Below are 11,803 nucleotides of genomic sequence, written 5' to 3'. Positions count from 1 at the left end.
TATATCAAGGATAAATTTTATGATCATCTAATTTACTTTTAATGATAGTACTATTTTTTGGAAATTTTATATTCGTAGCTTATCTTTAAATAATTTTACTAATTTTTAACAGTTATTCTTAAGATATTTATCTCAAATTGTAAATATATTTTTCCTTTTAATTTATTTTATTATAAATAAATAAAAATATGAATTTCTTAAGAGATTTATTTTTTTTACATTTCTTTTTATAATACAAGAGATTTGTTCTCACAAACACAAATGATTATCTTCTGCCTCAAGAAAATGACTCTCAATGGTCATTTTTTTCACGGGGTGTGGAGGTGCTTTAAATTGCAAGGCAATACATTCTTTCCTTTGAACAGTTAATTTTTCATACATGATTTCTTTAGGATTGAAAAATATTGCCATAGAACTTAAATTTTCAATAAATTGATTTTTACCTTCCAGAGAAGTATCTTTCGATAATTCATAAAATGAAAAACTTTTAAATTTAATTTAATTCTTAGAAATTTAATATATAATAAAAAGAGAGAATACACTTATTACATGTAAAAATGCCTTCTTCTATATTAATAATATGTTTTTAGTAGATATTTAGTGGAATTGAACACCAAACAAAAGAAAATGTTATTATAAAAAAACAAGATCATGTTGTTTTGAGAGTAAGAAATTTCTTATGAAGCTTGATTTAAATTCGTATATTAAAATTATTAAATTTTTTACGTAGGCATTAGTGGATATAAATTTATGCAGAGTACTACAAAACTTTCAATCAACGGGGATTACCTTGGTCCAACAATCTTCTAATATTTATCATATCAGAGGGAATAAGATTATGCAAAATTTCTTTTATCTCTACGCTTAAGCTTAGTTTGTGAATAGATCTGGTTTAATTTATTACTTACTTTTTAAACACAAAATTCTTCTGATATAAAGTTTCAATGTTCAAAAAAATTTTTTCACTGAACCTAAACAGACCCTAGTTTCGAAGTGGATGTAAGAAAGATAAAAAAAATGGTCTCTCAAATCTGAAAGCTCTTTCGGAATGACAATACGATAGAGAGGAACATGCCTCTTGCCCGTTTTGCAAATTATAATATTATGTAGGAGAAATTCTACAAATTGAGCAATAAATTAATGGATAAATATTGGAGAACACCTAAAAGGTTTTTCCCTATACCACTCAATATAACATATTGTTAAGACATATGGAATTGATTAACCCATGTGATATCTCATTTCATGACTGAAATATAAGGGTAAGGCTCTTAGAGCATACTATCTGATAAATATGATAGCAGTACGTTATCTTTACAGCATGAATGACTTGGTTAGCGATCGTAGAACGGACGGGAACTACTCTGGGAGGACAAGAAGGGTTTGCGGAGAGGGAGAGGGATAGGACATTTTGAACTTCTCAAAGAGTTCACTGATTAAGGAATGAGAAAATAGTAAAGGATCAATTGGGTTTATAGTGGAGTAAACATCTCGAACTGAAAGGATTCGATGTTGAAAAAATAAAAAACAGAGGATTCCCGCCATGAAAAAGATCTTTGTTAGTATGCAGTAAAAAAAAAACCTTTTGGTGCAAGGCTTCGGCAATATGATTATTGATAAAGGAGGATTTACTAGGGTGTGTTAAAACATGTGATTCGAGTGGACTAACCGGGTCGGTTATTTCGGTCGAAGTCCGGAACTATGAGCGACCTGGCATTATTCTCGTCAGTCAACACCGACCCACTCGCCGTATTCGATTGTTTTATTGTTGTTTAAACCGCGTGTTAGGCTTTGTCGGCCCGAACGGCGGGGACCACATATAGAATGACCCTGAGAAAAAAGTTGATCTAAAAATTTGATAGTAATTTTGTGGGAGGGTGCCTACAAAAATTGACGGTGGCATCTTCCCAATTTTTAGTCAAAATAGTAAAAACGGGTTCAATCTCAAGGGTTATCCGGAGTTAAATTAGTGAGTTTTCGTATTGCAAGGTAAGTTCGGTGTGCAGTTACTCAAGTTTGCTGAGGAGAAATCAACACGATACCTGCCACAGAGATCTAAAACGTTGGTTTGTTATTATTGTCAATCTTAAGCCCGAATCGCCAACCCGTTATACACGATATGGAGTGTGCACCCTAGCCTTACGTTGAAATCCGAAGGTCATTAATTCCGAGGGGTCGGATTATTTGGGAAGGATCGATGTTGATAATTCTGCAGTTGACGGGAAGCCTAATTTATATAACTAATTCGAGCTGACAAAAGTATTGCTGAAAGTCGATTTCCGTAAACAATAATAATGGTAGTTAGGACTTGATTTAACCCGGATTTTCCCGGGTCTGTGGCCAAAATTAACACGGCATTCATCCTCAATATATAATCATATTCAGCAAGAACAAATGTTGACCGTTAAAATCGATTCGAACGGCATATTTCACGCGTTGCAATTTGGATTCTGGTCAAATTATTTTCTGTCAATAACCCACGTGTTTTCCGGCCCCCGCAAATCTCTTCGCTTTCTGCCCGATCCTAACCTAGATTATTACTTGGCAAACATTACAATTATTATTATTATTTTTTACGTAAAGCGTAACAAGAGCTTTAGAATATTAAATGATTACTTCTAAAGGGAAAATCAATATAGAATATATCTGGCTCATTTTCCTTCTGGGGTATTAATTATAATGAAATGAAATCCATTATAGAAGTTTCAGCAAACAGTCAAAACAAAAATTTATTCTGTTTTTAGGTTTCTTATTTTTGAGGGGGGAAGGGTAAATTATAATAATTTCAAATATGATGTACATTCTTCAAGATATCTATTCAAATTAATTTAATAACATATTTTTTAATCTCTGTATGATATAAATTAACTCAAGAAAAAATAATTTTTTTTTAGAAACTAAATTATGATAGAATAGCATATAAAAGTGATAATTATGGTAGATAATATAACCTTAATAACGGGTAATTAGTTGCTATTATTATGAATTTTATATAATAAATATAAAACATCAATTATATTCTTTATATTGAAAAACCTTATAAATACACTTTTTCTATGGTAATTAATTAAATATTTAGATTATTAGAAGTTTTACACTAAATTCAATACTAAATCCTAAAATCAATACTTCCTACCTTAAAAAGTGAAGGGTAGCAATAGAAATTGATGCAATAAGTTTAGACCTACAATTTTCAAATAGTTTGAGGGCTCCACGATGCATCGAAGCAATGCTCATAATATTACTTGCCCACGTCAAACGTATTTAATTACAGAGCTAAAACAAAGAGAAGTATTCTATAGAACATGTCGGCTGAATTAAATGAACAAGCACTTTCTATGGCTGTTGGTTCATAAATAACTCCCTTTGGTAGGGAAAAAATCATGGTATGCATTAGAGAAATTAATAGAAGTTCGTTCAACATTAACAATCCAATGAAGCAAAAATATACGAAAAGACGAGGTAGTATGACACGGCTCACCTTGGTCCATTGGAAAAAATTATTACGTGCGGTATTCGGAGGCTAAATCCGAACCGCGTGACGCACGCAATGCATCAGTGTTTGGATGACGTGGCGTGTCCGGATGCCTCCGGACGCTTCGGCACACCCCACAGAATAATCTCTCGATCTATCTGGGTGGAGCTTTGGCGCACCAAAGCTATTGGGAGGTGCTATAGATTTCGAGGGTCATTGCGTATCGTGATGTCGTGTTTTGAGTTTGCCTTAATTGACCAAATGTCGTCAAAGACAAAAACACTACAAAGTGACTATAGTATGAAGAACATCTGTTTACCTTTCTGGTAGATCCTATGCCATTCATAATCTGGCGATCGTCAGATTTGTAGGTTTCCATAGATTCAAGAAAAAGACCACTAGAATTGATGTCAAGTCCACAAGCAGAAATAGGGTCAAGGTGATAGACCTGTATGCACATTAGTACTAACTCTACTTTGATTTTATATACAAAAAAAATTAAAAAGGCAAAGTTGTTCTATAATTGGTTTAAACTATAACTCAATTTACCAAAAAAGAAAGATGGCATATCTGTTTTTCTCGAAAGGAAGTAACATTACTTCATGAAATGAAGAGAGCTAGTGCAAAGGCAGTTTACTTAGAATTGTAATGGTCGTATGGGTGGCTACGCCCCATGTAGCTGCAATAGGAGAATAATATATATATATATATATATATTTGCAAACAAGAGATGTGTATATTCCTAGATTTTAATTCTGCAAAATAGTTAAATTTAGAGCACAAATTGTAGTAAAATTATAATTATTTTTTTTATATAGATATTTAAAAAAATAATTTTATTTAGCAATTAATTCATTTCTCCAAGAAGAATTTATACATATTTTTTCCCTTATTAATAGACAAAAATGAATAAAAAACACTCCAATTTATGAACTTGAATCCAAGCAGTCCCTAATCCCAATCATTATACATCTTTAGCCCTCCAAACTCTCTCTCTCTCTCTCTCTCTCTCTCTCTCTCTCATTCTTAGTGAAAATTCTACCTTTGCAAGCAAGGGTTAGATTCCTCATCTATCTTTCCTTGTGAATACCATTCATTTTCTCATAAACATACAAAAAACCTTTATATGATAGAGATTGGTCTAATAATATAGTTAGGTTAGGAGCTACTTATTGATGATATTAATGATGATGATGAAAAAGATATCGTTGTGTCACAATCATCTTCGAGATCATCCAAAGCCCAAAACTCATCATCCTCTTCCTCCTCAGTCATCCTCCATTGCTCTGTCGATATCTTAGCTTTTTCGATGAGTTCAAGTACCTGTTATCATCCAATTTATAAAGTCCTATAAGTTGATAGAGCTTAAGGGGTTATTTGATCTCAAGATAACAGACTAATTGCTCTCTCAAATCAAGCGAAAGATGCAATAGCACACCATCACTAACATATTTCATTTTGTTTTTGTAAAAAGCTAATTTGCATAATTTATACAAGTGGTTGCTTCTTATAATAAGGATGAACTAAAGGAGTAAATTAAGAAATGAGTAAAGGTCATGGAAAGCTACATATCACCAACTCATACATCCAAATTAGTCCAACTCATGAACTAAATCATTTTGCACCAGAAAGTGAAATTTACTAATAAAATATTTAGCTTATTGAGCAGCATCTTCTTCCCCCACAAAAGCCATATAAAATTGGCCAAATTAAAGTTCAGTCTGCTTCAAATCAGTCTCAATAAAAAATACTTTATAATTACAACAAAATGAATAAGCTGAAAGAAACTTCAGCTTCGTTTGTAAAATGGAGTTTTAGTATAAAAATTAAAATTTTGTACTAAAATTCTATTTTAAGACGCAATAAAAAAGCCGTCCCAAACGAAGTTGTACTAAAAAGCTTGACATACCTCTTTTAGTAGTTTTCTGCTTCGTTTGGGATGACTTTCTGCTTCTTAAAGCAACTTTTTAATACAAAATTAGAAATTTTTGTACTAAAAAGCTGCTTTAAGAAGCAATAAAAAGGCCGTTCCAAATGAAGACTTAATGTTAAAAAAATGAAAAATTTTAGTAGTTTTCTATGAAATTTCTTGACATACCTCTTTCATGGAAGGGCGCAATGTTGCATCTAATCTGATACAGAGTGAAGCTGTAAAAGTAAGTCTCTTCAGCTGATCAATGTCATAATCTTCTCCTAATCTTGGATCTACTAACATTTCTATTTTTCCTTCCTTTAAGTATGGTTTAGCCTGTGATAAATTTAGACTTTATAAGTTACAAAAATCATGAAATTATTTCTAAATGATATTTTCATATCCAAATTTAGATTATATCTACCCAGCTAAGCAAACTCTTGTGTGATCCATCCACTGGCTTTCTTCCTGAGATGATTTCCAGTAGAAAAACACCAAATGCAAAGACATCAGTCTTTTCATCAACAATCCCATGTGTGAAGTACTCAGGAGCCAAACATCTAAACAGAATAGATCATTATGATTTCATACTGTATGAAGCTCAAAATCCTATAGAATGTTTTCTTTACAGATTACAAACCCAAATGTGCCTTCGATCGGCGCTACGGCTCGGTGGCTCCACTCTGATGGAAGCCATCTTGCAAGCCCAAAGTCTGAAATCTGCAAAAAAAAAAATAAAATTCATTTTGTGAGCTAACATTAGTAATGTAATGAGCATGTTAGGCCGGTTCACCCTGAACCGGCCCAAGGGCTGGCTCAAATGTATTATAGGAGGCGGAAGCAGTCTGCCTCCTATTGCCTTGCCCTCCCACTTGGAGGGCCCCACTAGTCCACTTAAGTTCAAATTGAAAAGGAGGGGGTGGTTTGAGCTTGAGAGGAAAATTAGATTAGGTAAGTTTTTGTATTAAAGAGCATGAGATGTTTAGAGAGGGATTATGTTTTGATTTGTTCTCAATTAGGATTTCTTGGTGGCTTGGGCTCTAGACTCTCTTGTCTAGAGATTTGGGAGAGATGATCCTCCTCTTGAATTGAGGATCAATTGTATCTTGCTTTGAGTTCTGCTTTGGTTGATTCTACTATCGCAATCTATCGTTTCTAGATTGATTCGTCTAGTTTTTCTTGTTTTTCTTGCTGTTTTGGACCAATTATTGCTAGAATTGCTTGAGAACTCAAGCAAACTCAAGTATTTTCTATGAGAGCACAAGTGAGTTATAAGTATGTTGTTGAAATGTTATACCAGAGGCTCAAAATTGGCTGACAGCAAAACATTTGATGTTTTGATATCTCTATGAATGATTCTTCTCTGGCAATCCTTCTGCAGATAATGGAGTCCTCGAGCTGTTCCGACGGCGATCTTTCGCCGGAGTTTCCATCCCATTAGTTCTGAATTTTCACCTGAAACACAAACTAGAAGCTAAAATTTGATACTTCAGATCAAATGAGTAGAATTTTGATTACTGGAACAGTTTCTTACCATGGAGATTAGATGAAACTGAACCCTGAGAAGAGAAATCAAATATGAGATGAAGATTTTGATCTGTGCTGAAACCAAAGAGAGGAATCACATTAGGATGATTGACATGGCCAATAACACCAAGCTCTGTCAAGAATTCTTTCTCCTTCTGCTCATCAGTTGAAGCTCTCGTTAATCTCTTTACAGCAACAACTTGGCCACTCTCAAGCTCTCCTTTGTAAACTTCTGCATACCCTCCACTTCCAACCAAATTATCTGAAGCAACTTCGTATTAGAAAATCAAAAAGAAAAGATGAAATAAAGGTGTTAGATTAACCTTGATGAAAGCCATTGGTTGCTTTGTGGATCTCCTCGTAAGAAAAGAATCTCCAATTAGGCTTTTGAACTGGCTTGAACGCTGGCTCTGTTTGGCCAGAATTGCTTTCTCCATCAACAAAAGAGCTATTCCTCTCTGCATATTTCATCTTGAAGGGAGATGAGAAGATGCATTTGAAGCTTCTGCCTTTCAGATTCCATTTTTTCATTCTTTCTGAAGACTTGATCACTGTGAGACTTGTAAGTCTTTTGTTGTGACAGAAATCAAGAGTTTTGGAGAGAAAACAATGGAGTGGCTTTAGAGGAATCAAGCAACCATAGGTAGAAGAAAGGGAAGAATCATTTCAAGGCATTTATAAAGGGATCATGAAGTGTGAGGCAAGTGGCTAAAATAAGAATTCGACAGACTAATTTGATTTTGGAAGTTTGACATGGTCATGAAATCAAACAAAAATTGGGGAAAGAAAGGGAAAGGCTGTCACTATCCTTGCATCTCAAGAAAGGAAACTGAGTTAGAGGGGTAATTTCTTTGAAGTTAGTCAGAAAAACAGTTTAGGTAGTTAATATTAAGCCGTAGTTTGGGACAGGTTTCTTTCTGCTTCTTAAAGCAGCTTTTTAGTACAATACAAAATTAAAAAAATTTGTACTAGAAAATTGCTTTAAGCAGCATAAAGAAAACCGTCCCAAATGAAGCCTAACTCTTAATTTAAATTAATAATTCTCACATGTGAATCTTTTTAATAAATAAATGGACCATATTAGGCCCTTCAAAATCTTTCTCCCTCGAAAATAATATTTTGAAATTCGAACAATTTGAATTGATTCTATTTGATCCATGCTTAAATAAGCCAAATTGGTTCAACCAACTTGCATGCTGGTTCGAAATCGTCAAATAAACCTCGAATTTCTCGAACTAGGCCGAAGTAGACGAGACGGGCTCAATCTGGGTTGGTTTAATCTTCTTTTTCAAGTGTGGGCTTGCTTTTGATTGCTTAACTAAAACCTCTATGATCTACCTTATCAAGTGTCCTTTATTTGGGGTGTTCCTCATTGATTAAGTTGTTAATTAAGGTAAGTTTTAATAAATCTCTAATCACCATTCATTCTACAATATGCCAAATGGATTTCAACAGTTAATGATTTTTCAGATTTTAACAAACCTCTTATGCAAATTAACACAGGAAGATTTACTGGTTAATGAATAATGATGATCCATACAGAGGAAAATTATAAGTCATCATGCTTGTTTAAGCTCTATTGTACAAGAAATTATCTTGTTCGAACATCAGATGCAGTTCTATGTCCGGATGCTGCGGTCCGAGCGGTACCGAGCAGCGGTACAGCTAAAGGATAACGTGGTGCATTTTTATTGGCCTCCGGACGACTTTCGGTGTCCGCACAGAATAACTTTTCCTAATCATGTACAAGGGATAGGTTTGAACCCCTTTAACTAGATGGACATGAAAATGGATGTACAACTTAAAGAGGCTAGGTTTTGGTACTGTTCATATTAAAGACTGAAGGCTTGGTGGATGGCCCAACTGATGGGCAAATTATTATGTTCGGTGTTCGGATTTGTCCGGATACCAATCCAGACATATCACGTCATCAAAATACACCGGGTCCCAGTGTATTTGGGTGACGTGACACGTCTGGATTGGATGTCGGGACGTCCGGTGACCGGACGTAATAATTCGCCCAACTGATGGGCATGTGATGACCTCGATAAATGTATGATGAAAAATAGACGAGGAGTGTATCTAATAATGTATCCTATATAATTAATTCTTTAACATATTATTTTATTTAAATTAATATCAATACAAAATATTGTTTAGATTATAAAAATTTTGGTCCAAAAACTATATTAATATGATTGATAAGTAGTCAAAAATCAACTTGATTAGGCTAAATCTTTAATAATTTTCATTTCGTTTGACGAGTTAATGTCAAGAAAGGCTAAAATTATAATTGAGAAGATTTTATTAAATTTATGTTTTTGGGTGGAGGTTCACATCAAGGGAATAATTGCGTTATAGAGTTTTTTTTAACTATAATTTTAAGCTGTAAACTTTTTAAATGATTTGTTGTGGGCCAGAATATTCGTGACGGTGAAGTGGAAAAAACTATACTGCTAAGCGTTGCACGAGTATCAAGCTTATACATAAACACCAAATTTTTTTTACATGGAAATCCTGAAGAGAAAAATCACGGGGTTTCGTCAGTCAAAATTGATCCACTATTATTTGAATAAATTACAAATAATTGACGTGTCCTCAAACTTGTGGGCAATCATATTACGCTAGTCAACCAACATGTAGCGACAAATAGGAATCAGATGAAAATTTGGCGACGATCAGTGGTCAGATATAAATCCGACGTCAATTGGCAGTCGAGTTAAAGTGCGGCAGCAGTCATTGGCAAGGAAAAAATCTGCCATCACTTGGCAGCCAAGCAAAAGTCCGACAACGTTCGGTGGTCTGAGAGTGGTCAATGAGGAGTTTGATGACAAGAGAACTCTAGCGATGTATAATCCTGCACAAAAGAGCAAACAACAGTGGAAACAAGCAAAAGCTAAGGCAGTATAACTTCTTTGTATTGAGATCAAAAAACTAAAAACTTCTTCTGTAGAGTTTGCTGTATGTAAACCTTGGCAAAAGCAACCTATGCCAAAAATAAGCTAACTAGTAAAAAGTAACTATTGTAGTCTAAAATTAGGTAAGTAATGGCATGAAAAGCTAAGTGTGAGTATGCTCTAACTAACAGAATATGTGTATGATGTGGTAACTCTCGGTCCATGATATAATGCGGATGCTCCGCATCATCTAGTTTTTTTCTATTCCTTCTCTTTTTTTTTTCTTTTTTGCTTGGGTTCCCCTCAATGAAGAATGATGGGTCTATTTATAATTTTTTGGAATGGCATGGTCAGTAAATAGGAGGGAGATAAAGGGTGTATTCAGAGTGGTTTGAATGGACAGAAGATATTAATCCCCTTGATCATGGACCATTTATGGGGCATCTGAATGTCTTAATGATATCAGAATTTGTCGATCTTGGGCTTGTTTGATTTGTCTCATCTAACTGCTCGATTTGACTATAAGCATGTCATGTTTGAAAATTGTTTGGTAATCCAAATTATGAATTGAACCTTTCAAATGCACTTCGGTCTTTGATTTGGACCTATTTGAGCTTGGATTGGATTAGATTTGATGTCGTTGAGTTCGTATTTTTGAGACCTTTAGTTCAACTATAAGTTTGCTGAAATCGGAGTTCATATGGTTTCCGATTTAATTTTTGAAATTTCCAACTTAATTTTGCATCAAGATTTGTGTGTATGTGTATATATGTATATATATGAAACTCTGATTCCAAAAACTTTCATAGTTGAATTGAAGATCATCCAAACTCTAATTCCAAAAACTTATAGTGAAACTGAATCCTCGGTGAGATGTACCCAAAGACATCAAAAGGGATTCGATATGGATCTAAATGAACCTAGATTGAGCACTTGAAACAAGATAAAAACTTCATCACACTAATAATGATGATATTAAATATTATGATTTATAAAATGTGGAGATTGGAAGATTGCAAAGATCGTTTCAATCTACCATAATATATCACTAATCCTAACTCAAAGTTATAAAAAAATTGTCCTTCGTATAACCAGAGAATACTCTAAAAGTAGCTTTTTAGCATAAAAATTAATTTTTTTACTAGAAAACTGATTTAAAATCATTTATTAAATGATAATTATATATAAATATTCAATTAAATATGTTTGATTTTTAGATATACAAAATACATCTAATCAAATATATAGCTAATGAGCTTTAGGTACGTACTCGTGATGATGAAATTTAAAAAAGTTTCATTATATCATTCATCATTAGTATCAAATACTCCTGAGTAATTAAATAAATTTAATTTGATAGTCCTGAAAACTTTTTAATTTAATCACTTTGGTAATTAACTAATTATGTTTAATGTAAAGGTCAAATTAAATAAAGAGAATAATAATTTTTTTTCAATTGACTGAAATATATAAAAAACATATTTATGTGATTTTCTTAACATATAAATCATTAATTAATTAAGAAAATTGCATACATTTAAACCTTAAATAAATTCATAATATTATATATATAATGTTCTCTTACCATAAAATTAATAGTGTTATAATGTCCAGAAGAAATAATAAAATACTTAACTAAATTAGAATTTTCTAAAATAATAATTTATTTTATCCATTTGCATAATTCTCTTAAATAAATGATTTTCATTCTTAATCACAAAGAAAACTAAGCATACACTAAAATCAATGTTCTTTTAAGTGGAAAACCATAACTTTTATGTATCAATATTTTCTTGGAATCATCATTTCATAATATCTATTATGTATGAATATAAGATAAATAAACATAATTCATCAAATAGAAAGATAATATTAATACAAGGAAATAATCTTTAATGTAAAATCACAAGTTCTTAAACTTGACTCTAATACCATTTATAAGAAATTTGTGGATTCATAGAAAATATCTTATAATTAAAATATAGCAACATA

The 11,803-nt window shown here is 32.8% G+C and overlaps 1 protein-coding gene across 1 annotated transcript; it reads right to left on the bottom strand.

Annotated features, from left to right (window-relative positions):
- Nucleotides 1–4,532: 4,532 nt before the first annotated feature.
- Nucleotides 4,533–7,621, bottom strand: LOC110111520 (probable receptor-like serine/threonine-protein kinase At5g57670). The gene is made up of 7 exons (XM_020843444.2): nt 7,238–7,621; nt 6,922–7,176; nt 6,685–6,842; nt 6,028–6,107; nt 5,812–5,947; nt 5,574–5,723; nt 4,533–4,798 (listed from the first exon to the last, which is right to left on the bottom strand). Exons 1-7 carry the CDS (start codon nt 7,443–7,445, stop codon nt 4,634–4,636), a joined length of 1,152 nt encoding a protein of 383 aa, XP_020699103.1. The 5' UTR covers nt 7,446–7,621; the 3' UTR covers nt 4,533–4,633.
- Between the last annotated feature and the right edge of the window lie 4,182 nt (nt 7,622–11,803).

Source organism: Dendrobium catenatum, unplaced genomic scaffold, assembly GCF_001605985.2.
Source record: "Dendrobium catenatum unplaced genomic scaffold, ASM160598v2 fragScaff_scaffold_1199, whole genome shotgun sequence".
Classification (NCBI taxonomy): domain Eukaryota; kingdom Viridiplantae; phylum Streptophyta; class Magnoliopsida; order Asparagales; family Orchidaceae; genus Dendrobium; species Dendrobium catenatum.
This window is presented reverse-complemented; position numbering and strand designations above follow the sequence as displayed.